Consider the following 20,939-nt stretch of genomic DNA (forward strand, 5'->3'; position numbering starts at 1 on the left):
GCCCTGCTCGGCATCTCTGCTGGGCCCGGGGCTGGGCTGCTGCCACCCATGCCAGAGCCTGGAGTGAGAGCCCAAGGAGGGCACTGTGCTGCTGCAGGGTGGCACAGCCATCCCCACGCCCCTCTCTGCCCGCTGACCACCAGCTGCAGCCCGGGGAGAGAGGCTGAGAGCTGGGTACCAGCTCCAAACTCACACTCCCTCTCTCCCCACCCCAGTGTCAGGGTCACAGTCTCTTTGGAGGAGGTGAGAGCCGCTGCACTCCCGGGGAGAACATCTCTGCTAAGCCACGTTTGTCCCAGCCGTGCAGTTAACAGGGACTTTCACCGGATTTGGGTTATTTGCTGCTCTAATTATTAGCTCATCTTTGCTCATCCTGGCAATAACGATGGGAGCAACTGGGCTGCAGAAGCAGGGTGGGGTGTGGGAGCCAAAGCACTCAGGGCCCGGGGGTGAAGGGGTTTCTCTGGGTGACTCGAATGGAAATTGCCCAGGGCTCTGTATTCTGCATTTATCCTCCGGCGATGTTGGATGCTGGGAGCAGTTTGGCTCCACGCCGGGGCCAGCGGGTGTTTCTCTCACCCTGGCTGGTGTTAGGAAGAGTGTTTCTTGCAGTGTAACAGGTGTCAGGCAAACTGCTGAGGCTGTTTTGCCAGATGTGGTGAGGTTTTAGCTGGCAAAGGCACAGCAGTGCCAGGAGCAGAGCGGGGAGTTGGAACTGCTGGTGTCACAGCTCTGGGGACAGCACAGGGTGCCCCCAGCCACCCTCAGGACACTGGTTAGCAGAAGTGTGCAGGATGAGACTGTCACTCCCCCATGTTTAGCAGCCAAGTGATAAAGCCAGACAAGGGTTCCCTGGTCCCATTTCCCAGGCAGGGAGCTGGGAGGGCATTTGTGCAGCCTGACTCGAGCCATCAGCTACACTGAGGAATGTCTTTCAGCTCTCCCACATCCCTGGAGGGTGATTCAGGGCTTCTGAATTAGTCACCTGCACTAAATTTCCCCTGGAGAACCTGTCTCTGCCTGTACCTCAGCAGAGCACTGGGGTTTGGGTGGTGTCAGTCCCCTTGGGTGATGCATGGGGTTCAGGTTGTTGAACCATCTCCAGGGGTGGTGGTGTCAGAGTCTGGGTGCAGCACCCACAAATCAAGGTCTTGCTGGGCAGGAGTACATCTTGCCTGGCTTCCCAGAGATGCTCCTAGCCCATGGAGGGGTGCAGGGAGAGGGATTTTGCCATGGCAGGATCCACCAGGAGGAGAGGATGGCTCTTACCCTGTTTGTCCCACCTGCCTGTGGGTTTCCCTTCTCCAACGCCAGAGCATTGCTGCTGCCTGGCCAGGTGGGAGGAGAAGCTGCCCCTGCCTGGAGAAATGCAGCATTTAGCTGGTTTTCCCCACAGTTGTTCCTGCCTGGACTTACTGCTTCAGCCTGGGGTTTCTGGGTTTCTAGCAGCACCAGCCAGGATGGTTGCTGGAGCCACGTTGCTCCATCACCACCGCAGTGTAGGGTGGCATCAGCAGGGGCTGGACCAGGGCTGCCAACCCTACCATCCCTGCCCAACCTCTGGAACCCCAACAGGACTGTGAGGAGTGGGCTGGGTAGGTCCTAACTGGCTCTCCTGGGCTGGTTCCCTGCACTGTGTTCCTTAATCCTTTGCAAAGTCATGCTCCAGATCCCACCAGCAATCCTCAGACTGTCTGTGGAGCCAGTGGGAACTGCCTTCCTTCAGGCAGCTTCTCCCTGGGATAGGGCAGCCTTGGGAGAAGCATCAGTGTATGTTCCCATCCAAGTAGGGGGGCCTGACCCAGCATTTTGACATGTACAAGGAGCAGGGATGGATGTCAGGGGTGCGTGTGCATGCATAGGTTTGATGCTTTGGAAAACCAAGAATCTCTGGGCTGCAGGAGGCAGGTGGAATTCCTCCAGAGATGGGCAGGGATCTGGCCAGGGTGGGAGAATATGTAGGACCAGCCATGGGGGGCTCATGCAGAGGCTCAGGTTGATGGTTCTGGACACAACCAGCCTGTTGAATGCAGCGAGTGGCAGGGCCTGGGAGCTAACACAGCAGATAATGAGTGGAGACATCTGAGCTGGCTCTGGGATCGTTGGGAATTGCATGGAGCCAGCTCTTCCCATCAGAACTGCCAGCAGTGCTGCTGTGAGGATTTGCAGGATTGTGGGAGGCACCCGCTGCTATCCCAGGGCCCTTGGGAGACCCTTGGAGAGGGACTCCTCACTGCCCTGTGCCTCCTCCATCCTCTGTCCAGGGATGCTGTGGGATCAGAGCCCAAGCTGTACAGAGCAAGACTTTTCCTGCAGTGAGTTTATCCCTAATGGAGCTGCTAAGTAGGTGGAATGAGGCAGGTGGGAAATGTGTATTTGGTGCAGGATGGTTTGATGCTGTTTGGACCAGTGCTAGCATCTGCTGTGAGCTGAGAGGATCAGCTGGGATTTGGGACTGGGAAGGGAGGGATTTGCTCCTGTTACCTCAGGACACCTGGTTGTCAGTTTGTCTTTGGTTCTTCTGGCTAGTGCCCAGTGGCAGCAGCAATGCCCTGGCTCCTGGGGTCCCCAGCCCCCAGGGATGCTTCCCACCCAGTCGAGCTGCACACTTCCAGGGAAACTTGGTTTGCAAGGAAAATAAGCAAACGCCAGCTAGATGGCAATGTGCCACCTGCAAGGAGCTGCCTCTCTCCTCCCAGCTCCCCAAATCCCTGCCCCTTGACTGCCTGCCCTTTTCCCTCCGTGGCACCAAGAATTTGTACGGATTTTTAAAGGTCTCTGAAATCTCTGCACCGGCAGCACAGAGGTAGAGACAAGATCTATTTGAGGGAGTGCTGCTGGGGTTTCTGTTGTAGGGGACAGCACTGGAAGGAGCATCCATCCTTCTGTAACAGGCAATCAAGTTTCCAGCCCTTGGAGAAATGCCCCATTCCCTTGAGCTGCTGTTTGGCTTTGGAAAGAGGCTGTGGCCAGTGTCTCTGAAATCTCTGCACCGGCAGCACAGAGGTAGAGACAAGATCTATTTGAGGGAGTGCTGCTGGGGTTTCTGTTGTAGGGGACAGCACTGGAAGGAGCATCCATCCTTCTGTAACAGGCAATCAAGTTTCCAGCCCTTGGAGAAATGCCCCATTCCCTTGAGCTGCTGTTTGGCTTTGGAAAGAGGCTGTGGCCAGTGCTGGAATTTCCTCCCTCCTCCATATGTGTTTGGCTCTGAGTTTTCCCAAGAGAAGGGACTTGCAGTGGGAGCTGGTGTCTCTGGAAGAGCTGCCCCATACTGTTCATGCCAACACTCCAGGGCTGTTCATAGATGCACAAACTCAGCCAATTCCATAGCATGCCCTGTTTTATTCACAGAGGAGCAAACTCGTGAGCTCCAGAGCTGCAGCCTCATGAAAACACTTCTCCAAAGTGCAGCTGAGAGGCCAGTCCTGGTGCACGGCGGCTCGTGACGACTGCTGCAAGCAGAGCCACAGAAGTTATTTAGGAAGACTCTTATTTTGAGCAAAGAAGATAATTAGGCAGGCAAAGCCGTCATGCAGATATTAATTACTGGCAGCTTAAAGATGTAAAGAAGAACGAAGGTCTTAAGGGGTGCAGGGTTTGCAAGTCACCTGGCAGTGCTTTTGGCCAGACAGGGGGAGGTAGAGGAGACAGTGAGGGGAAATGTGCGTTGGAATGAGGAGGATATTTACATCTGAAACGCAGCTCCTTAGCATATGCTGCCACTGCTATTTATAAGCTTTGAATCGTCTTTTCAATCCAGATAAGGCCAAAAGAAGTATTTTTTTTTTGGTTTTTTTTTTTCACTCAGGAAACTAAACAAACCAGTGCTGATTTTTGGCAGAGCCTTTGCCAACCAGACCACAACCCTGAGGTCTGAGGGCATCAGGGAGCTTGTAGCCCTCCCAGGAGGGATATGGGGTATCCATATGGTTCTCCAAAGGGACACGTGGAGTGATGGTTATTCCCAGGGAGTGACCATGGCCAGGGACACCCTGAAGTGCTGAAGATGCACTCGGTGAGAGCAGCACACGAGGGTGAGCAGGGTCTGTCTGGGCATCTCTCGTCCAGCAGAGATGGAGGCAGCATATGGGCCGTGGCCTCCAGCATCTCTGCTAATGAAGGAGCCACACATCTGCTGGTTAACGAGGGGCCCTCGTGCTGCCTGGGTCCCCCCTCCCCACCAGCTTGCCCAGCCCTTCACCTTTCTGGTCCTGGTGTGCTGGAGGAGAGAGTGTGCCTAGCTGAAGAGGGAACGGGTACCCCTTGCCCCAACAGGCTCAATCCCAAGGGGTTCCCCAGATCTTTCATCTTTGTATTTAACACTGAAGGCAATTTTGGGGGGGGGTTGCTAATTGCACTACTGTATTTCATTAAAGGAAGAGAGAGGGAGAGATTTGAAGGCCATCTCTAAATTGAAATTGCTGAAAGTCTAATTGCTGCTGACATCAGGGACCATTTAGTGCTGTAAAACATAATTGCATCTCTGAACTGTTCTGAGCAGATAAGTGTTCCTCTGAACACTCCTCCTGGAGAAGACAGAAGGGCTGATGAGCATCCATCAACCAAACCCATGAAGAAGCAGCTCCCTGCTCCAGACCTTACCAGGAGCTGGCACTGTGTCTCCAAAAAGCAAACCCATGGCCAGGCAGGGAGCAGTTACTGGAAAGAAAAGTTGTGCTTGTTACTCAGTCCTGGTCCTGTTGAATTCAGCCACATCTGTGGATCTCCCAAGGAAGGAAGGTCTGCCTGTGTGCTAGATCAGATCTCTGCTGGGTTTTTGTGTAGCACTAGGGATGTCCTGCCTTGCCTGCAGGAATAGATCATCGTCCTGTGATGCTGCCAGCTGGTATCACGTGGTCCAAGTGCTGATGGGAATATCCATGTCCCAGCATGCTGAGCTGCCCCTGGGACATGTCCCCAACCCTTCCACAGGGTGCATTTTCATGGAATAGCTCACAGTAATGCCAATTTACAGAAGTGTCCCATTTCCACCTGCCTTCACCACCTTTCCCAGCGGATGCTGAACCTGCAGTGATGCTGTGGCTGTGGGTTCATGCCAGATGTCAGTGTTGCCATCAGACCTGGAGGTTTGCAGCCATCAGAACTGCAGCACCTCAGCTCAGCACCTTGAGGGATCCATCCCTGACTCCACAGAGGCACATGAGCTGCAAGCAGCATCCCAAGCAGGTCTGTGCATGGACTGGGAGTGCTGGGATTGTTGGCACAGCTCGGCCCCAGCTGCAGGGATGGACAGTGCTGTTTTTCAGGGGTAACCCTGGAGGTTTTTAGGGTCTCAGGGAGTCAGTCCTTGAGCTGCTCCAGCAGTCACTGCCCCATCGTGTGCTGCTGGACCTGGTCATACCCAGGGAGGCAGGAACACACACAGCCACCAAATACACAGCCACCTACCTTCAGCAGCCCTGCTTGGAAATGGCAGGAGATAATTTCTCTTCCTCCTGAGGAGTCATTTACCAACATTTTATATGGGGCTGTAAGTGCACAGAATTACTTGCTACCTTTCAGGACCTTTAAAATTATCTCCATTGCGGGGGAAAATTAAAGCAATGGAAGAATAGGGACCTATCTTTTATAGTGCATTAAAAAATACCCAGTCTGAAGGTTACTGAACCTGTGCTTTCTGTAAGGGAGAGCTAATCCAGACAATCCCCAGCAGTCTTTTTACTGCTCCACTCTGATCTCCCTGGCACAAAATCCATGAGCAGATTATCTTGGGAGCAGCAATGCTGATAAGCAGAGGGACTTAAGGCTTTTGGACTTCTTTTTAATTAGTTCTATAGTGGGTTTTTTTGTGTGCACACCTCAATTTCTCCTAGTCTAGAGCTTTGTAGGGCTTTCTAATGGCAGGCACACCAGGAAAGCTTCCCTGACTTGGGAAGGTAAGGAGCATCCTCCATCATCACTTCAGCTTTGCTGAAGCTCATAGGTCTGTTCTGTGAGTCTTGGTGTCTCATCACCTCTTCTGACACCTCTTGGTGTCTCGAGCATCTCTTGGGCTGAGAAACTCTTCTCTAGGCTATAGAGGAGGTGGATCTGCCTCCGAGCGTGGGCACAGTGCCCGCAAGGACAGGGGCTGGGAAAGGGAGCAGAGCACAGATTTATCACTGTGTTTTGCCTTTCATCCTGCAGGTATAAATAGAAGCTCCTTCAGGCTCCCCTCGCCCTGATGGGAAATGTCAGCAATAAACAATTTGTGCCAGGGTGGTGGTGGTGCCGCTCCGGCCGCGCTCGCCGTGCCCCAGGGCTGAGCCCACAGACACAGCTGCTGGTTGTGCAGGCCTCTAATTATTTTGTGGCCCACTGAATTAATCAAAATGCCCAAAGGTCAGTGGGAGAAGAGGCCACGTTCCCATGCAAGTCAGATTTATTTTTCTTTTTTAGAGCCTGTGTGAAATGCCAGGCCCTGGCCAGCACCTTCCCATCAATCTCTCCCAATTCACAGGGAGGAAAAAAAGGGTCAGAACCTGCTAATGAGTTCAGCTTTCCTAATGGTTATTTTATCATTGGAGCAGAATAATTGTAATAATAATGATACATCCTGCCTTCTGTCTGCAGAGTGCCAAGCTGCCTTTGTAATGCCTGACAAAGACATTTATTTATATTTTTTGTTTGCAGCCTGTGTGATTAGAGGGCAGTGTTCAGAATAGCCCAGGCGAGTTAAATAATCCTGGTAACAGCGCTTCGAGTCTAATTGCTGCCCTTTTCTTTTTTAGGCACTTGCTCCCCTAATTAAGAGCACAATCGAGTTGCATCTTGTGTGGGAAGGAGTGAGAGAGCAATCAAAGGAGGGGGATTCAGTGTTGCAGAGGTTTTGGGTCCAATCCTGCTGGCTGGAGACACAGTGCTCCTGCACCCAGGGCTGAATGTGATGCTGATGGTTTGCAGGAGGGGTAGGAGTGATAAATCCTGTGTTGGCATAGTGGTGTTGGCTTTCCTGGCCTGTGTTTCCTGCTCTGGGAGCACAGGGATGGCTCTCCAGCTCTGCTGGAGCTGGGGAGGGTCACATAGAGCTGTTGTGGGGTGCAGGATGGGCTCCCACCCCTGGTCCCACTGGAGGTGTCCAGCAGTGCCTTGTCTCTGCCTTCACTGCTGTGCTGGATCCAACATCCAGACACAAATCCCTAGGAGGTAACAGAGGCTGTGAGGCTGTGACCATGTCCTTAATGTAGCCAATATGTCCTGGACATCTGCTGGGTCCTGCCTCTGGTGGCAGTGCTCACCTTTGGCTCCACAGCAGCACTTTGGCTGCCAAACCCCAGGTTTGCCTGATCCCTTTTGTCATCTCCATACAGCCACGTTTGAAGCAATCAGCACATGTTCTGCTGATGTTTCCACATCCCTCTGCCAAGAGCAGACTCTTCCTTCGGGATCAAGACACACCATCAACAAAAAAAATACTCTGCGTAGAGGTAAATCCCTCCAGGACTGGAGGAGAGCCAGGGCTGGAGGCTGGCAGGACTGGGGACAGTGGTGTGCCCCTGTCTGTGCCCTCCCACCTCCTGGCTGACCTGACAGGAATGGGAACTGCTCAAGGTTTGCTCTTGGACTGCCAGTGCTGAGAGCAGGACCTGAGTCCCCACCTGCCAAACAATCCCCTGCTGCTGTGTTACAGTGATTTTAGGCTTTGCCCATCTTGCTCCCCGCTGCCCTCGCCCCTGGGGCAGGCTGGGGCTTTGTCAGTGTTTCCTGGCCGAAATCTGTTTTCATGCCAAGCTTTTAATTTGTTTTATAAATTGCCAAATGCAGCAGGCTGAGCCTCGGGCCCCCTTCTGTGATAAAAATAAAATAACAGCTTGAACTCGGGAGGGCAGAGCCGTGGGGCTGGCAGGAAACGCTGATTAAAGGGCAGGTGGAAATGATGAGGCTCCGAAAACGGAGGCTTCATCTTCCGCTCTTGAGTGAAAAAATGTGTGTTTTGTGGAGTTTTGCTGACTTGGCTTTCACTTGTGTGCCGTGGAGTCTCACACTTCACCCACTGCCACCTGTGAGCTCCCCAATGCTGAGTGCACACAGGGGCACTGCTCTGCCTTCCTTGTGGAGCCACTTTAGCTGGGATTTGCTCTGGAAATGCCTCTTTGGGTCAAACCCAGAGAGAATGCACAGATGCTGCAGGTTTGGCCTCACCCTGTATCATCACTTCCCTCTTCCCATGGCAGGTAAAACCCCACTGATTTGTGGCTTACCCAACCCAACAGCTAACATGCCATGAAATTGCTCCAGAGCAAGCTGGGTATGTTATTCTGGCAGAAATCTCTCTGGATATTTACTCTGCTTTGAACTCAAGATATTTGCTCTGGAGCAATGATTTATTTTTTTTTCTGCTAGCAGGCAAACCTATAGCTCATTTGCCTTTAGGCTGGGAGATCACTGTGAAATTACAGCAGGAAGGTTTCAACCCCCTGAATATCCACCACCTCCTTGGGAGCCTTGCTGCTGTCAACACAGGGGAAAAAATAGCACCTTATTTTCTTCCATAAAGTTTGTCCAACTTCCCCCCCGGGCAGCAAACACTGCTTTGATATTAAGCAAAACCGTTCTGGTTTATATTTTGAATGTTTTTTTCATGCTCTGAACACAGCAGGAAGGTGCAGTTACCTTGGAAACGATGGTGGGATGCTGTGTGGTGGCAGGGCAGACCCCTTTTGGGAAGGTGGGCATGGAAAAGTGAGGATTGCTGGGTTCAGAGCAGCCCTGGAAGTTCAAGACTGGTGGCAGGCAAAGCTGAGCCAGAGGAGATGCTGCTCCATGTCCAGGCTTTGGTGTGCAAATTGTGTCTGGGAGCCTTGGAGAGGGTTAAGCCTTGTTTTTGGAAAGCTTGTCTTTTTAAGGCTTTTCCTCTGCTTTGGATTAGCATGACTTGCTCAGATCATCCAAAGGGAAAGAATTTCTCAAATCAAATGTACTTTTGCTGCTGAGGCTCTTCTGGTTTTGTTCTGGTCTCCTGCCCTGTCCCAGTGTCCCATCCCAGGAGATGCCCCATCGCTTCCATTCCCGGGTTGCGGATGCCTTAACGGAACACTGCGCTGATTAAAAGCTGTTGGTGTTTTTCAGTTTAACCATAAAAGTATTTCCATCCTCACTGGGTTTAATTTACAGTTTGCAGCCAGATTGGAGCTGGGAAGGGATCCCATTGGTGCCTCATTTGTTTGAAGGTGTCAGTATACAAATACATGTTCTGGGAATGCCAGTGATGCTGGAGGGGGAAGATGTGCTGACAGCAGGTCTCAGCTGTGTCCAAGTCGTGCCCAGATCTTCCTGGAGAAGAGCCTTCAGCTCCTGGGAGATGGGAAGCTGCTGGCTGTGGTGGGGCTGCTGCTGGATAGGGGTGACCCATAGCAAAACCCACAGAAGCAAAGCCTCTGTGCTGGCCACAATGCTGAGAGAGCTGCATCCCTTCATCCCTCTCCTCTCCCAGGGCTGTGCCAGCTCCACCAGCCAACGTGGGGATGGCCACCAGCCTCCCAGCATGAAGCCCTGTTTCATAACAGGGCTCACAGGAGGATGCTTTATGTTTTATAACGCCTGCAACCATTTCTTTAGCATCTTCATCCACTCCTTTTGTGCTTAGAGAGAGAAGAGCCTGTGGTTGCTGGGCCCTGCAGGTTAATGACATCTTCTCTCCTTCGCAGCCACGTTGGGGACGCTGGATTTCAGCTTGCTCTACGACCAAGAAAACAATGCTCTCCACTGCACCATCAATAAAGCCAAGGTATGTCTCAGTGCCAGGCATGGGAACAGCAAGGACTGACTGTGCCTGGAAGTGCCACCTTTGTCCTGCCTTATGGGGCCAAAACCATGAGGTCAGCCAGGTGCTGTGCCAAGCAAATCCAGCAGTGTGTGGTGTCCCCCCATCCCTGGGTCTAACAAATTGACTGCAGCAATCCCTTTGCCAGCTCTACTTCCATCCCAACACCTCCTTCCCCTCCATCCCTGCCTTTCAGGGCGTTTCCAGCAGTACAGAGACAGCTCCTCATCCCTGTGAGGAGATGGTTGCAGCTCTTGAAGCTTTTGAGAGCAGGGCCCATGCCAGTGTTGTTATTTACTTGATGCTGTGCCCGGCTGTCAGTTTATAAATGGCTCTTTTAAATGCTGCTAATCATGGCCACAAAGTGCTCTGCCTCAGCGCCTTTGCCGTCCGTGTGATGGAAGCAATTAGGGGCTTTTTGCACATTTCGGAGTAGAAACAGATAACTGAGGTCCTGATTCTGCCTCTGGGCCCACAGAAAGGTTCCTCTCTCCATCACCCAGCATGAGGACCAGAGCAGCAAGGGCTATAGGTCAACACAGTTGGGCCCTAGCAGTAGTGAGTTGGGGGGATAAGACCTAAATCCCTGCAGATCTTGGCAAGGGGTGGGGCATCTCTATAGAAGGCAGGAGAATGGGTTGTGAACAGAGCCCCAATGGATCAGATCATGCTGTTTGCCTGTGCAGGGTGCTCCTCTCCCCTCCAGCTGCAGCTGGGGTGTTTACAGCCCCCACTCCAGTGCTTGCTGTGCTGTGCTGGCACTGAGTGCTGAGAGTGCACGTCCACACCCAGAGTTCTCCCTGTCTGGAATACAACCTCTAGCACCAAAGCTTGGCTTTGGGAGTGAGTGTGGAGGCATCTCCCCTAGCAAACCTAGAGCTACTCCTGGCTGGGGAGCAAGTGCAGCACCCACAGCTCCCAGACAGGGAGAGGGTTTTGCTTCCCTCCCTGTCACCTGTGAATTCACCAGCAGCCTCGGGGTCAGGCTTCCCTTGGTGCACTCAGGAGTGGTGCCAAGGAGGAGATTTCTGTTTGGGTTTGGAGTGGGTGGAAGACGGGGAGGAAAGAGACCTGTGAGCCACAAGTGATAGATCTCACATCAGCAAGAGCAAACACAGGGCTGACAAAGGAGAGCCTGGTCCCTGCTGTGCCCACCTGGCTGTACTGGGAGTGGTGGTGGCTGACCCCATCCCACAGCTCTGGGGGTACCACGGCATCACCCCTGCCCGTGGGGTGGGCAGAGCCTTCCTCACTGCCTTGACATTCAGCACTCGAGTCCTGTTCATTTCCATTCTGCTCTCATTCTCCCATTTTTCTCTTTTATTTACATTGCCATCTGCTCGCTCTCATTTCATCTCTCGCCTGGGGAAAGCTGCCAAAACTTGACTACAGAAAGGTAAGGGCCAGGACCCCACTGCCATGGGTGGGAGCCAGAGCTGGCTGAGTAGATGTTAGCAGTAGTGCTGTAGAGGAGGTGATGGGGGAGTGCTGGGATGTGCACTGCCCTTGGACTTGCTCTGGGTGTCCTGGGTACCATGTCTCAGGCCTCCAGGGAAAGTACCCTCAGGATATGTCCCAGCTCCAACAGCTCCTGGAGCCTCAGTCACTGCCAGCAGCCGTTAAAACCTGGACTATTTTAGCCACGTGAGACATGTTTTTCTTTCTCTCTGATAACCCCAAACAACCCTCTGTCTCCCTTTAGATTTTTTTTTTTTGGTGGCTTTTCTCTATTCATTTTAATCTCCAGCACTTTTATATCTGTTGATGTCCCTCGTGAGTCCTGTTATCAGCTCCTGGGGAGCAGGAAAGGGAGGAGCAGGCTCTTGGAGGCACCAGCAGCAGTTGCAATCCAACCTGTCCTGCTCCACCACCCATTTTTTGCTGTGCAGCCATCAGCAGGCAGCTGGGATAGTCACTCCATGTGGGAATTTACCCTGGTGCTGTGCCTGGGGACATTGGAGGTGTTTCTTGGTGTAGGTTCACAGGAGGATCTGAGAGATGCTGGGTGTTTCCAGACCATCAGGTCAACCTGAATCCCAAGTTTTGGATGGAGCTGCAATGGGGATTGAAAGGAGATTTGCTTTCCTGGGGGAGCTATGGATGTGGAAGCTGGTAGTCACAGGTTACAGCAGGAGCAAGGTGCTTGGTGCCTTAGTTTCCCTATTATGAGCAGCTGACAGATGGATATCTGGGAGATGATTTTGGAAGGCAGTGAGGATCTGGCATCTCTGCAGGCTCTACCCAGGGTACTGAGGGTCCCAGTTCCTCCTGGAAATGAACGGATTAGGTGCAGAGCTGCTGTTAGTCCACATCCTTGTCTTCCCTTTGCAGGGCTAGTAAAGATTCCAGCACTCTTAAGGAGCATCCACCTCCAGCCTTAACTTCTTAGGACAGTCCTATGCTTGGATGTTGCCTTCAGCAGGTGCCATCAGGGTACAGTATTGGCAGGTGGGGCAGCCACCATGCTGCTCTCCAGACCCTGTGCTGGCAGGAGCAGGCAGGGAAGAGCAGGCAGGAGAAGGCAGGAGCAGAGGAGAGCAGGCAGGAGCAGGCAGGAGAAGGCAGGAGCAGAGGAGAGCAGGCAGGAGCAGGCAGGTTGCCAGCAGTCACCTCTCACTAATGGCCCTGAGTCCTGGCAGCAGCTCTGCCATACCTGACGGTCACACTTCAGGCACAGCTGAACTCAGACATGTTGCAGCTCAGCTCAGATCGATAGGAGGATGAATCAGGGTGGTGCAGGAGCCTGTTCCTGGACTGCAGGAGCAATCATATGTCCAGCTGGCAGGAGGGCTCTCTTCTCTCACCTGCTGCCCTGCATGAGCCCTTGTTTTCTCCCCTGGGGTTGTGTTGATCTGTACTGTCATGTGTGGGAAACAGAGCTCAACCTGCTCCATGGAGCGAGATGATAAGCTGCTATAGGAGAGCTAGAGGGGTGTGCTATCCTGTAGCTCTGTTGGTCTCCTCCTTTTGGGATGAAGATGCCCAGAGTGAGCCTCAGCGGGCTGTGTGGCAGCAGTGCAGCAGCTCCTGACTCCAAGCAGGCCATGCCAGGCTGTTGCTGCCCCTGGGAGCATCCTTAGGCTGCTCTCCCTGTGCCAATGGCCAGAAAATGCCTGGGAGTTTCCACACTGCCAAGCATTTGGATGCTCTCTCCCTTCCAAGAGAAGCGAGTGCTGAAGGTCTGCACTGAGCATTACTTATGGATTGAGTCATAAATATTTAGCACTGCAGGGAAATTCCCATCTCAAAGCTGTGCAGTCTCAAATTCCCAAATCTCTGGGCAGTCAGGGTGGAAGTGCAGTTTGCCCCATTTCAGAATGGGATGCCTTGGCTCAGGAAGAGGTATCCAGGCTGGGTTTTGAGCAGGTTTTGCCTGCTCACTGGGCAGGCAACTCGTTGTGGGGTGAATGATGGAACGGATCCATCTCGTGTGATTTCTCTATGCCTCTCGCGTGGTGTTAATCGGCAGCCCGATTAGCCCAACTTGTAATTAAATCCTATTGATTAGCTAAATGTCACTGGCACGGAGAGCAGCTGGCAGCAGCTGGGATGCAGGGAGCTGTAGGTCTCTGTAGGATTGCAGCAGAGATTTTGGGGCTGGGTAGAGGAAGGGAAAAGATGAAACTCAGTCTCAGCTCTGTCGTCTGTGCTGTATGCACAGCACCATAAATCAGTCCTGACAGCAGGACTAGTTGGATCCGAGGGAAGACTTTGCCTCCATGTATAAGCCCTGTGCTCTCTCTCTGCCTCTTGGTTCTCTTGGAGCAGGTTTAGCCTGGCAGTTTCTCAACACAGGGGAAGCAATAGTGCTGTCACCCTGTGGGTCGCTGGGAGGGATGAGCTCCCACGAAAGCAGCTTTGCAGGGCAGAGCCCTGTTACATTCATCTGTGTGCCAGACTCATATCAAGTGACATGGGAGGGAGGTAGACGTGACATTAGGAACCATTTTCCAGGCTCCTGTCACTCTATCTTCCATAGCACATCTATTAAAAAAGCCTTTAATAGCCTCCTCAGAAGGTAATTTAATTGAACTGAATTGATGGGTGAATTACAGAGCTGCCTCTCTTTCTCCATTCATTTTCATGGGAATCTGTTCTCTTGTTTCTGATTATTTTTTTTTTGCTGTGCAGTACCAGGCAGGTGGGCACCTCTGACTAGGAAGGCTGGGGAGAGTCTGTGCCCCTGAGATTGTGTGGATGATTCCTTCCAGAGCCCTGGGACCAGCCAGCCCCATCCTGCTGTCTGCCTGTCCATGGAACCACAACCAACCTTCCCCCCATCCTCTGTATCTGCTGGGCCAGGGACATCACCCAAGAGGCTGCAGTTAAAGCAGAGCTATTTAGCCTCCATTCCCTGCTGGTATTTTTGTCCTTTTGGCTCTGCTTCAGAAGCAAAATCCTCTTTGCTGGGCACCATTTGGCTTGCCTTGCCCCAGGGCAGCATGCTTGTCTCCAGAGCAGAACCCTTGCTCCAAATCAGAGACACTCCCAAGGTCAGGAGCATCTCGGACCCTTCACCAATTTGTGCAACTTGGAGAGGGTGGGATGGAGCACCCCAAGAGGCTTCAGGTTAGGCTGGGTGAGTTATTCCATCCATGTGAAGTAAGGAAGTGATTTCCCCAGCATTTCCCTCTTTGGTTTGTCCAAACCCAGGCCTTGATGATTACATTTCCATTGCACGTAGCCATTCCACCAGCAGTCCATACAAATGCTTTCCTGCCAGGTGGATGGATCCCTGGCAGCTGCACACACTCATTATCCAGGCACTGAATGCTCTGCTCATCAGAAAAAGGGTGTGAAAATCCTTTAGCATCACTCAGCCTGATCTCCACGGCTGGGCTGGAGCTGGGGTTGGATGGGTACCTCTACAGAGAAATCCTCCTCTGATCCAGGCAGAGGATTGCCTTCAGCCAGCCCAGCCATAACTCCTGCAGGGATCCCACAGCCAGGCTGGAAATAATCCAAGGCCTTCCACAATGAAGCCATTCTCATTTCTACTTAGGGCTGGTAAAAATTAGATTCCATTTTTCATGCTCTTGAGTTGCAGTTTCTCTGCCTTGTGGAATTTGTTTCCATGCAGCCTGTGCAGCTATGGCTTTGGGCTGGGTTTGTGCATCACCTTTGGAGAATTTTCAGGTTGTTTAGAAGAGGAACAGAGGCACAGCTTGTCCCTTCCCTCTGCCCAAAGCAGGATCAGCTCCAGAGCATCACTATAACAAACATGATCCACGTCATCCTTTAAGAGCTGTGAGGGTCTCATAGAAAATTCATAAGGAATGGCCAGAGCGAGTGTTTGCTTTTGTCTGTGCTCTGGTACCCCCAGATTTCCCTGCCAACACCCCAGCAGTTGGCTGGCACCAGCCTCCCACTGGCCTGAAGCTGTTCTTCCTTCAGCTGTGCCTTAATAACTCGGAGTAGGTAGGTGCTATCACACCCTCTGGGAGCACTTAGAAGTAGCACCACAACAGCAGAGGTGTGTGTTTGCTCATGAGCAAGTATTAAATGAAAAAAACCTGTAATTTCAAACCTTGGAAATCACTGTGCTAATTTACTTAGCCCCCAAATTAATTGTGATGAGGATGGCAGAGCTGACTGCTGGAAGAGAGGAGCGATGCTTTGTGGCCGATGCCAAGTGCAGGTGAGAAGTTTCCCACAGGCACCATCAAGGGCATTGGAATGCTGAGCAGATCCTTCCCCAGCCATGCTCTCCTCCTTCCCCAATCCTGCAGTTTTACTCCATGGAGACCAGTGATATCCCAGGGAAACAGGCGTCTGTGGAAGGGCCCACCCTGCCTGCACAGCATCCCACCCTTATCCTGACTCCTGCTTTTTGCTGTTCCCTCTCCAGGGCCTGAAGCCGATGGACCATAATGGTTTGGCTGATCCATATGTCAAATTGCACTTGCTTCCCGGAGCCAGTAAGGTGAGATGTCTTTTCACTTCTCCTTCCCTTCCTAGGGCTGGGCTTTTTCCTTGGAAATCAGACCTGGGAGGTTCTCCAGGGAGAAGCTCCTCATCCAGGAGCTACTGCAGCCAGACCTTGAGCCTCCTGCCTGGCTGTTGAGTAAGAGATGCTCAGAGACAGCAGGAGGTAGAACTGGGGCTCAATCCACCCTTACAGGGGTATAAAATGCCTCTCAGGGAAACCACTGGCTGGAAGTTGGGTGCCAGCCCTGACTCCTCATGTTGGGAGCAAGAGGTGTGAACACTGTGCTCCAGGAACCCCTGGGAAACACCAAGTGAAATGATCTGAAGCTATAAACATACCAGACTATTTTATTTTTTTTTTGCCTTTTTCTCTTACATTTAAAACCCCTCAGATCATAATAAAACAGAGTATAAATCATAAGGGAAATATTTCCATCTCCTTAGGTTCAGCACTTGTTGGAGAGAAGAGTAATTAAAGATATTGATGTGTAGTGAGAGCTTGGTGTAACTGATGGGGATGTGGAATTTAAATGCTAAATGTATGTGTTAGGAATATTAATTGCACTCTTATTCTACACGAAAGGAAAGACCTTTTTTTTGGGGAGGTGTATTTACTTGTTACAGTTCAGTTGAATTAATTCATAATGTTCAGGGCGGTAGAGGGAGTTTTTAACCACATTTCAAGTTCCGCTGGAAATAGGAGAGCTGGGAGCGCTTTCATCAGCGATATTATCTGTCATTTCCATGTTTTGCAAATGCATTGATTAGCATTTCTGCTGGAGGTTATGGAGAGGCAGGAGGGGAGCTCTGAGCTGAGGGGAGTGCAGGAGCTGCAGACTCCACATGCCTGGAGCAGCCAGGGGGGGATCCTCTCCTTGTCCCCACCTCCCTCTGTCTCTGCTCCATGTTCCCAAGCAGAACTGCTGGAAGCTGATTTGAGAAATGAGAGCAGGGCTGGGTGGGATCATGGATGTACGATCATTCCAGCAGCAGGACAGTCCCTGAGTCCCTTTGGTGTTTCTGTCTTGGGCTCTCAGACACCTGTGGGATGCAGGGCTGGATTCATTCCCCATGCAGAGGTCTCCACGTGAGCTAGTTACTGACTCCTGAGTCATTCCAAATGAGAGAAAAAGGCACTCCCAGAGCTCAGCAACTCTGATGTAATTCATGGCCCTTGCCCAGGGCAGTATTAGCTGCTGGGTGATGCCCATCACATCACCACCTTGGCCAAACCCACTTTCCTTCCTGACCCCCAGAGTCCCAGCCCCAGGATCTGGTACCTGTGGGTCTGAGCAGGCAGTGGGTGCCAGAGCAAACTGCTGCTTTGCACAAAGCATTGGGAGTGAGAAGCTGTGCCAGGGTCCCTCGAGGGCTCTGCTGCACTAGCAGCTCCAGCTGTTGGCTGCAACTCGTTGTCTGGAAGAGGTTGTTGTTTGGGGTTCTTCTGGTGGGGAAAGGATGTGTCAACAAACTTGCCCCACTGCAAGGACGAGCTCTTTTCTTCATCCCATGCTTCCCATTCCACTCACATTTAGCTCAGGGCTGGTGAACTCAAAGTGGGGAATGTAGCAGCTTCCCAGAAAGACCCAAGAGACAAATTTGAAGTATTGATGTCCTGAGAGTTCCTTAAGCCCAACAGCAGCTGAGGCAGGGATTGAGCTGTCTGACTCTACACCTAATTAGAGGGAAAATTGCTGCTCTGCCAGGCTGTGCCAGGCTGGGGGGGGCTGGTGGAGAAGCCTCATCTGCAGCCTCAGCCCTTTGCTTCTCTCTCCCCCTGTCCCAACAGAGGTGAGGTCTAGGGGTGTAAGGAGATTAATATTCCCTGAACTGGAGGGTGGGAATGTGCCAGGATACCCCATCCATGCCAGAGGGAGGACACAAACCTTGCTCTGCAGAGCTGCAGCACTGGAAGGAATTGCTGGTGCTGACAACATGCGTATCAAGGAAGTTATTTTGAGTCAGGCAGGACTGGGAGCTGTGCTGGGAGTGGGAATGCAAGGAAACAGCCAGAACAGCAAATTGGTATTTTTTAATGAACCTGAAAAGACTTTTTTTTCCCCTTCTCTCACTCTCTCCTACTGCCTAAATGAAATCCCCATCCTCACTCTGTGCTCTGCCAAGGCTCCCATTTTGCTGGCTGTTTCCAGGTTGGATTTCTTTGCAAATGAGTGAATTGCTGTGTCTCTGGTTATTGCTGCAGTTGAGGTGGATTTGGGCCACCCCATCAAGGTCTGGCTTGGTTCCAGCACTGGGGCAGAAGGGTGATGGCACCCATTGCCCCTTCATCTCCAAACTGGGCTTCTTTTTCTCCCCACTCCTTGCCCATCCCAAATGACCTGCTGGGGCTGAGTCCCATTGACCATCATCTCCTTTGCTTTTCCAGGCAAACAAGCTGAGAACCAAAACGCTGCGTAACACTCTGAACCCCACGTGGAATGAGACTCTCACCTACTACGGCATCACCGACGAGGACATGATCCGCAAGACCCTGCGGTAAGGCCTGGGGGGTGAGCAGGGTGCTGAGCACTCCCCTCAGGACTGTGCCAGGCATCCCTCCTCATCCCAGTGATGATTCCCAGGGGAGCTCCTGGGGACTCTCCCATGGCCCAGCCCCATGGGAAGGTCCTGGTGCTGCTCGTGGCACAGCAGGGCAGAGTTATCACCCATCAAAGCTGATAGTTTGTGCCCTGCACACATCCATCACCCCTGCAGGGACCAGTGTGTGATTTACAGGCAGCCTGGGCTGGAATAACCAGTGAGGAGCATGTTCCTGCTTTGTCATTAACTTCATAACTCACTGGCTGGCTCCTGCCTGCAGAGGTGGTGTTGTTTGTCTTTAACCTCTTCATGCCCAGCTCTCATGGGCATGTGTTGAGGCTTTGTAGTCATGTCCTGCTGAGAAAATCTCCCTAGGGAAGTTCTGGGCCCCTTTTGAGGCATCTGTGAATTAGTGTTGAACTAAATGAAGAGCATTTATATTTATTCTCTTCTGTTGGTTTGGTTCAGTCTCTGTGCATTCAGCATCTCTGGCAGCACCTCCCAAGGTCTGGGAGATGTCATGTGGGGCTGGATGTGGGCAAGGGCAGAGTGGTGGGGCCAGGCAAGTTAAAGAGATGCTCTGCAGGAAACACTGCTCTGTGTATGCAAAGATTTCCATGTCTTGGCCACTGTCCCACCTGGATGAGGACAGGGAGTGACACGGAGCCTGCAGATGGATCCTGCATGGGGAGAGTGCTGCACTCCACTCGGAGCTTGAGCCACTCCATCCTTGTGCTGATCTGGGACTGCACTGCAGGATTTACTGTAAGATCTTCTGTCAAACAAAGGAGGATTTTGCATCCTACTCCAAGGAGTTAGGGCTTTGTCATCTCCGTGGCTGGAATCCCACCCTCCTCATTTGCATGTGCCCTGAGAGTTAGTGATTTTTCCCCATGACAAGAGCATAAAGCTGCCTTGAAACAGGTCCTGCTCAGGGGTGAATCAGGGCAAAGCCCACCTGTTGTCTGCAGTGTGCATAGAGATGGGAAATTTAGCGCCGTGGATTATTATTTCACTTGGAAAACATTAGTCATGCTGAAAGTGCTGCAGGCTGATGGGGCTGGAAAGCCTCCAGTTCGTTATTTTATTATTGGTGGGTATTTTTTCACTCCAGGCTTTGAAGTTTTCAGCCTCCTCAAGCGTGGAAATCGGTTTGTAGAGAGATGTTCGGCTGAGTTGTTTGCTGGGAGGCGACAGGGAGCAGAAGGGCTCGACCCCCACCTTTCCAGGGCCCTGGGAGCTGCTTCTCCCTGGGCAAGGGCTGTGATCACACCCTCCTGAGGCAGCAGGGAGGTGAGGGATGCTCAGTGGCCAGGGGATGTGAAGAAATGTGTGCAGGGCTGGATTGGCCCTTCTCTCCACAGAAATCCTGCTTCAGCACATCCTCTGTCCTGCCTGGGTGTTGTGGAGCTTCACAGGGAGCCAAGTGTGGCCACAAACTGCCACAGGGCTCCTTGTGCCCCCTCCAAAGCTCATCCCCATCAGAACTGCCTCTTTGCATGGAGATTCTCAGGATCTCCAGCACTCTGCACAAAGACTGCACTTGCCATGCTGGTAGTTGACCCTGGTGAATTAGGTGATAATTAAGGATCAAAATCCTCTCCACCACTTCTTGAAAACCAGACAGAAGGTAGGAAAATACCCATCTTCTATTTTAATTTCTTCCTTGGATTTGCTTCTTCTCAAACACTGTTCTCTGAGTAGAAGGGAGAAAATTTGGGAGATGTTGTACCTCCTCATTTAGCTACTGCCTGAATTGGAGAATCATGGAATAACAGAACTGTTTGGGTTGGAAGGACCTTAAAGCTCACCTTGTCCCACCCCTTGCCATGGGCAGGGACACCTCCCATAGACCAGGTTGCTCCAAGCCCCATCCAACACATCCTTGAGCACTTCAAGGATGGAGCAGCCACAGCTTCTCTGGGCAACCTGTGCCAGTTCACAGGGGAAGAATTTCTTCCTAATATCCAATCCAAACCGATCATCTTTCAGTATTGTGGTGTGGGTTGATCTGTTTCTCTTCCACGAGCCTCTCCATGCCACCAGGAGCCATATATTGTCCTGCCTTTGGTGCTTCTCTTCACCCACCCATCATCTTGTCAAAATATCTCCTTCTCCTTCAGGAGAAGCCAACTTCAAAGCCATGAAGATCCTGGTTTTCCCTGTGTTAATCAGACGAGGCAGCTGGTGGTACTTGAAAGAGCATGAGTGATGCTCCCCTTGCTCCTGGTGGTGACCATTCCCTGGGTGCCTCCTCGGTGCTGAGATCCACGGAGGGGCAGGGAACATGATTGCAAAGTCTCTTTAATGTAAAAATAACGGCAGAGATCAAAGCTGCCGCCAGCCTTCGCCTCTCTGCAGCCTGGAGAGTGTGAGGCAGCAGAAAAGCTGGAAAAGCACCCAGAAATCTTCCCTGCCCACCTAGGCTCTTGGTGGGATGTGTCCAGCATGGGGTGGTGGGTGGTACTGGCATGGGACACTCTGCCAGTGCCTCAGTCCTCTCGGGGGACAAGCAGAAAAGCAGCCAGAGTAGGGACATCCTACAGAGCTGGGTAATGCATCCCTTCTTGCCTGAGCTCCCCAGCACCATGCCCTGACATCCCTCATCCCTCTGTGGGCTCATCTGAGCTGGTCAAGTGATTTTTCTATGCTAGACCTTGAGAGCTGTTGGGGTTCACCTCCCCAAGCAGGGCGAAGGAGAGGT

At 52.1% G+C, this 20,939-nt stretch overlaps 1 protein-coding gene across 1 annotated transcript in view; it reads left to right on the forward strand.

The window, feature by feature from the left end:
• Positions 1-20,939, forward strand: part of DOC2B (double C2-like domains, beta) — a 30,203-nt gene that overhangs the window by 1,307 nt on the left and 7,957 nt on the right. Inside the window, exons 3-5 of the mRNA XM_009084426.1 lie at positions 9,651-9,730; positions 15,615-15,689; positions 18,081-18,190. Of these exons, the coding sequence (XP_009082674.1) occupies positions 9,651-9,730; positions 15,615-15,689; positions 18,081-18,190 (265 nt within the window). The remainder of the gene's footprint in view (positions 1-9,650; positions 9,731-15,614; positions 15,690-18,080; positions 18,191-20,939) is intronic.

The sequence above is a fragment of the Acanthisitta chloris genome, unplaced genomic scaffold (genome assembly GCF_000695815.1).
Source record: "Acanthisitta chloris isolate BGI_N310 unplaced genomic scaffold, ASM69581v1 scaffold17091, whole genome shotgun sequence".
NCBI classification, from domain to species: Eukaryota; Metazoa; Chordata; class Aves; order Passeriformes; family Acanthisittidae; genus Acanthisitta; species Acanthisitta chloris.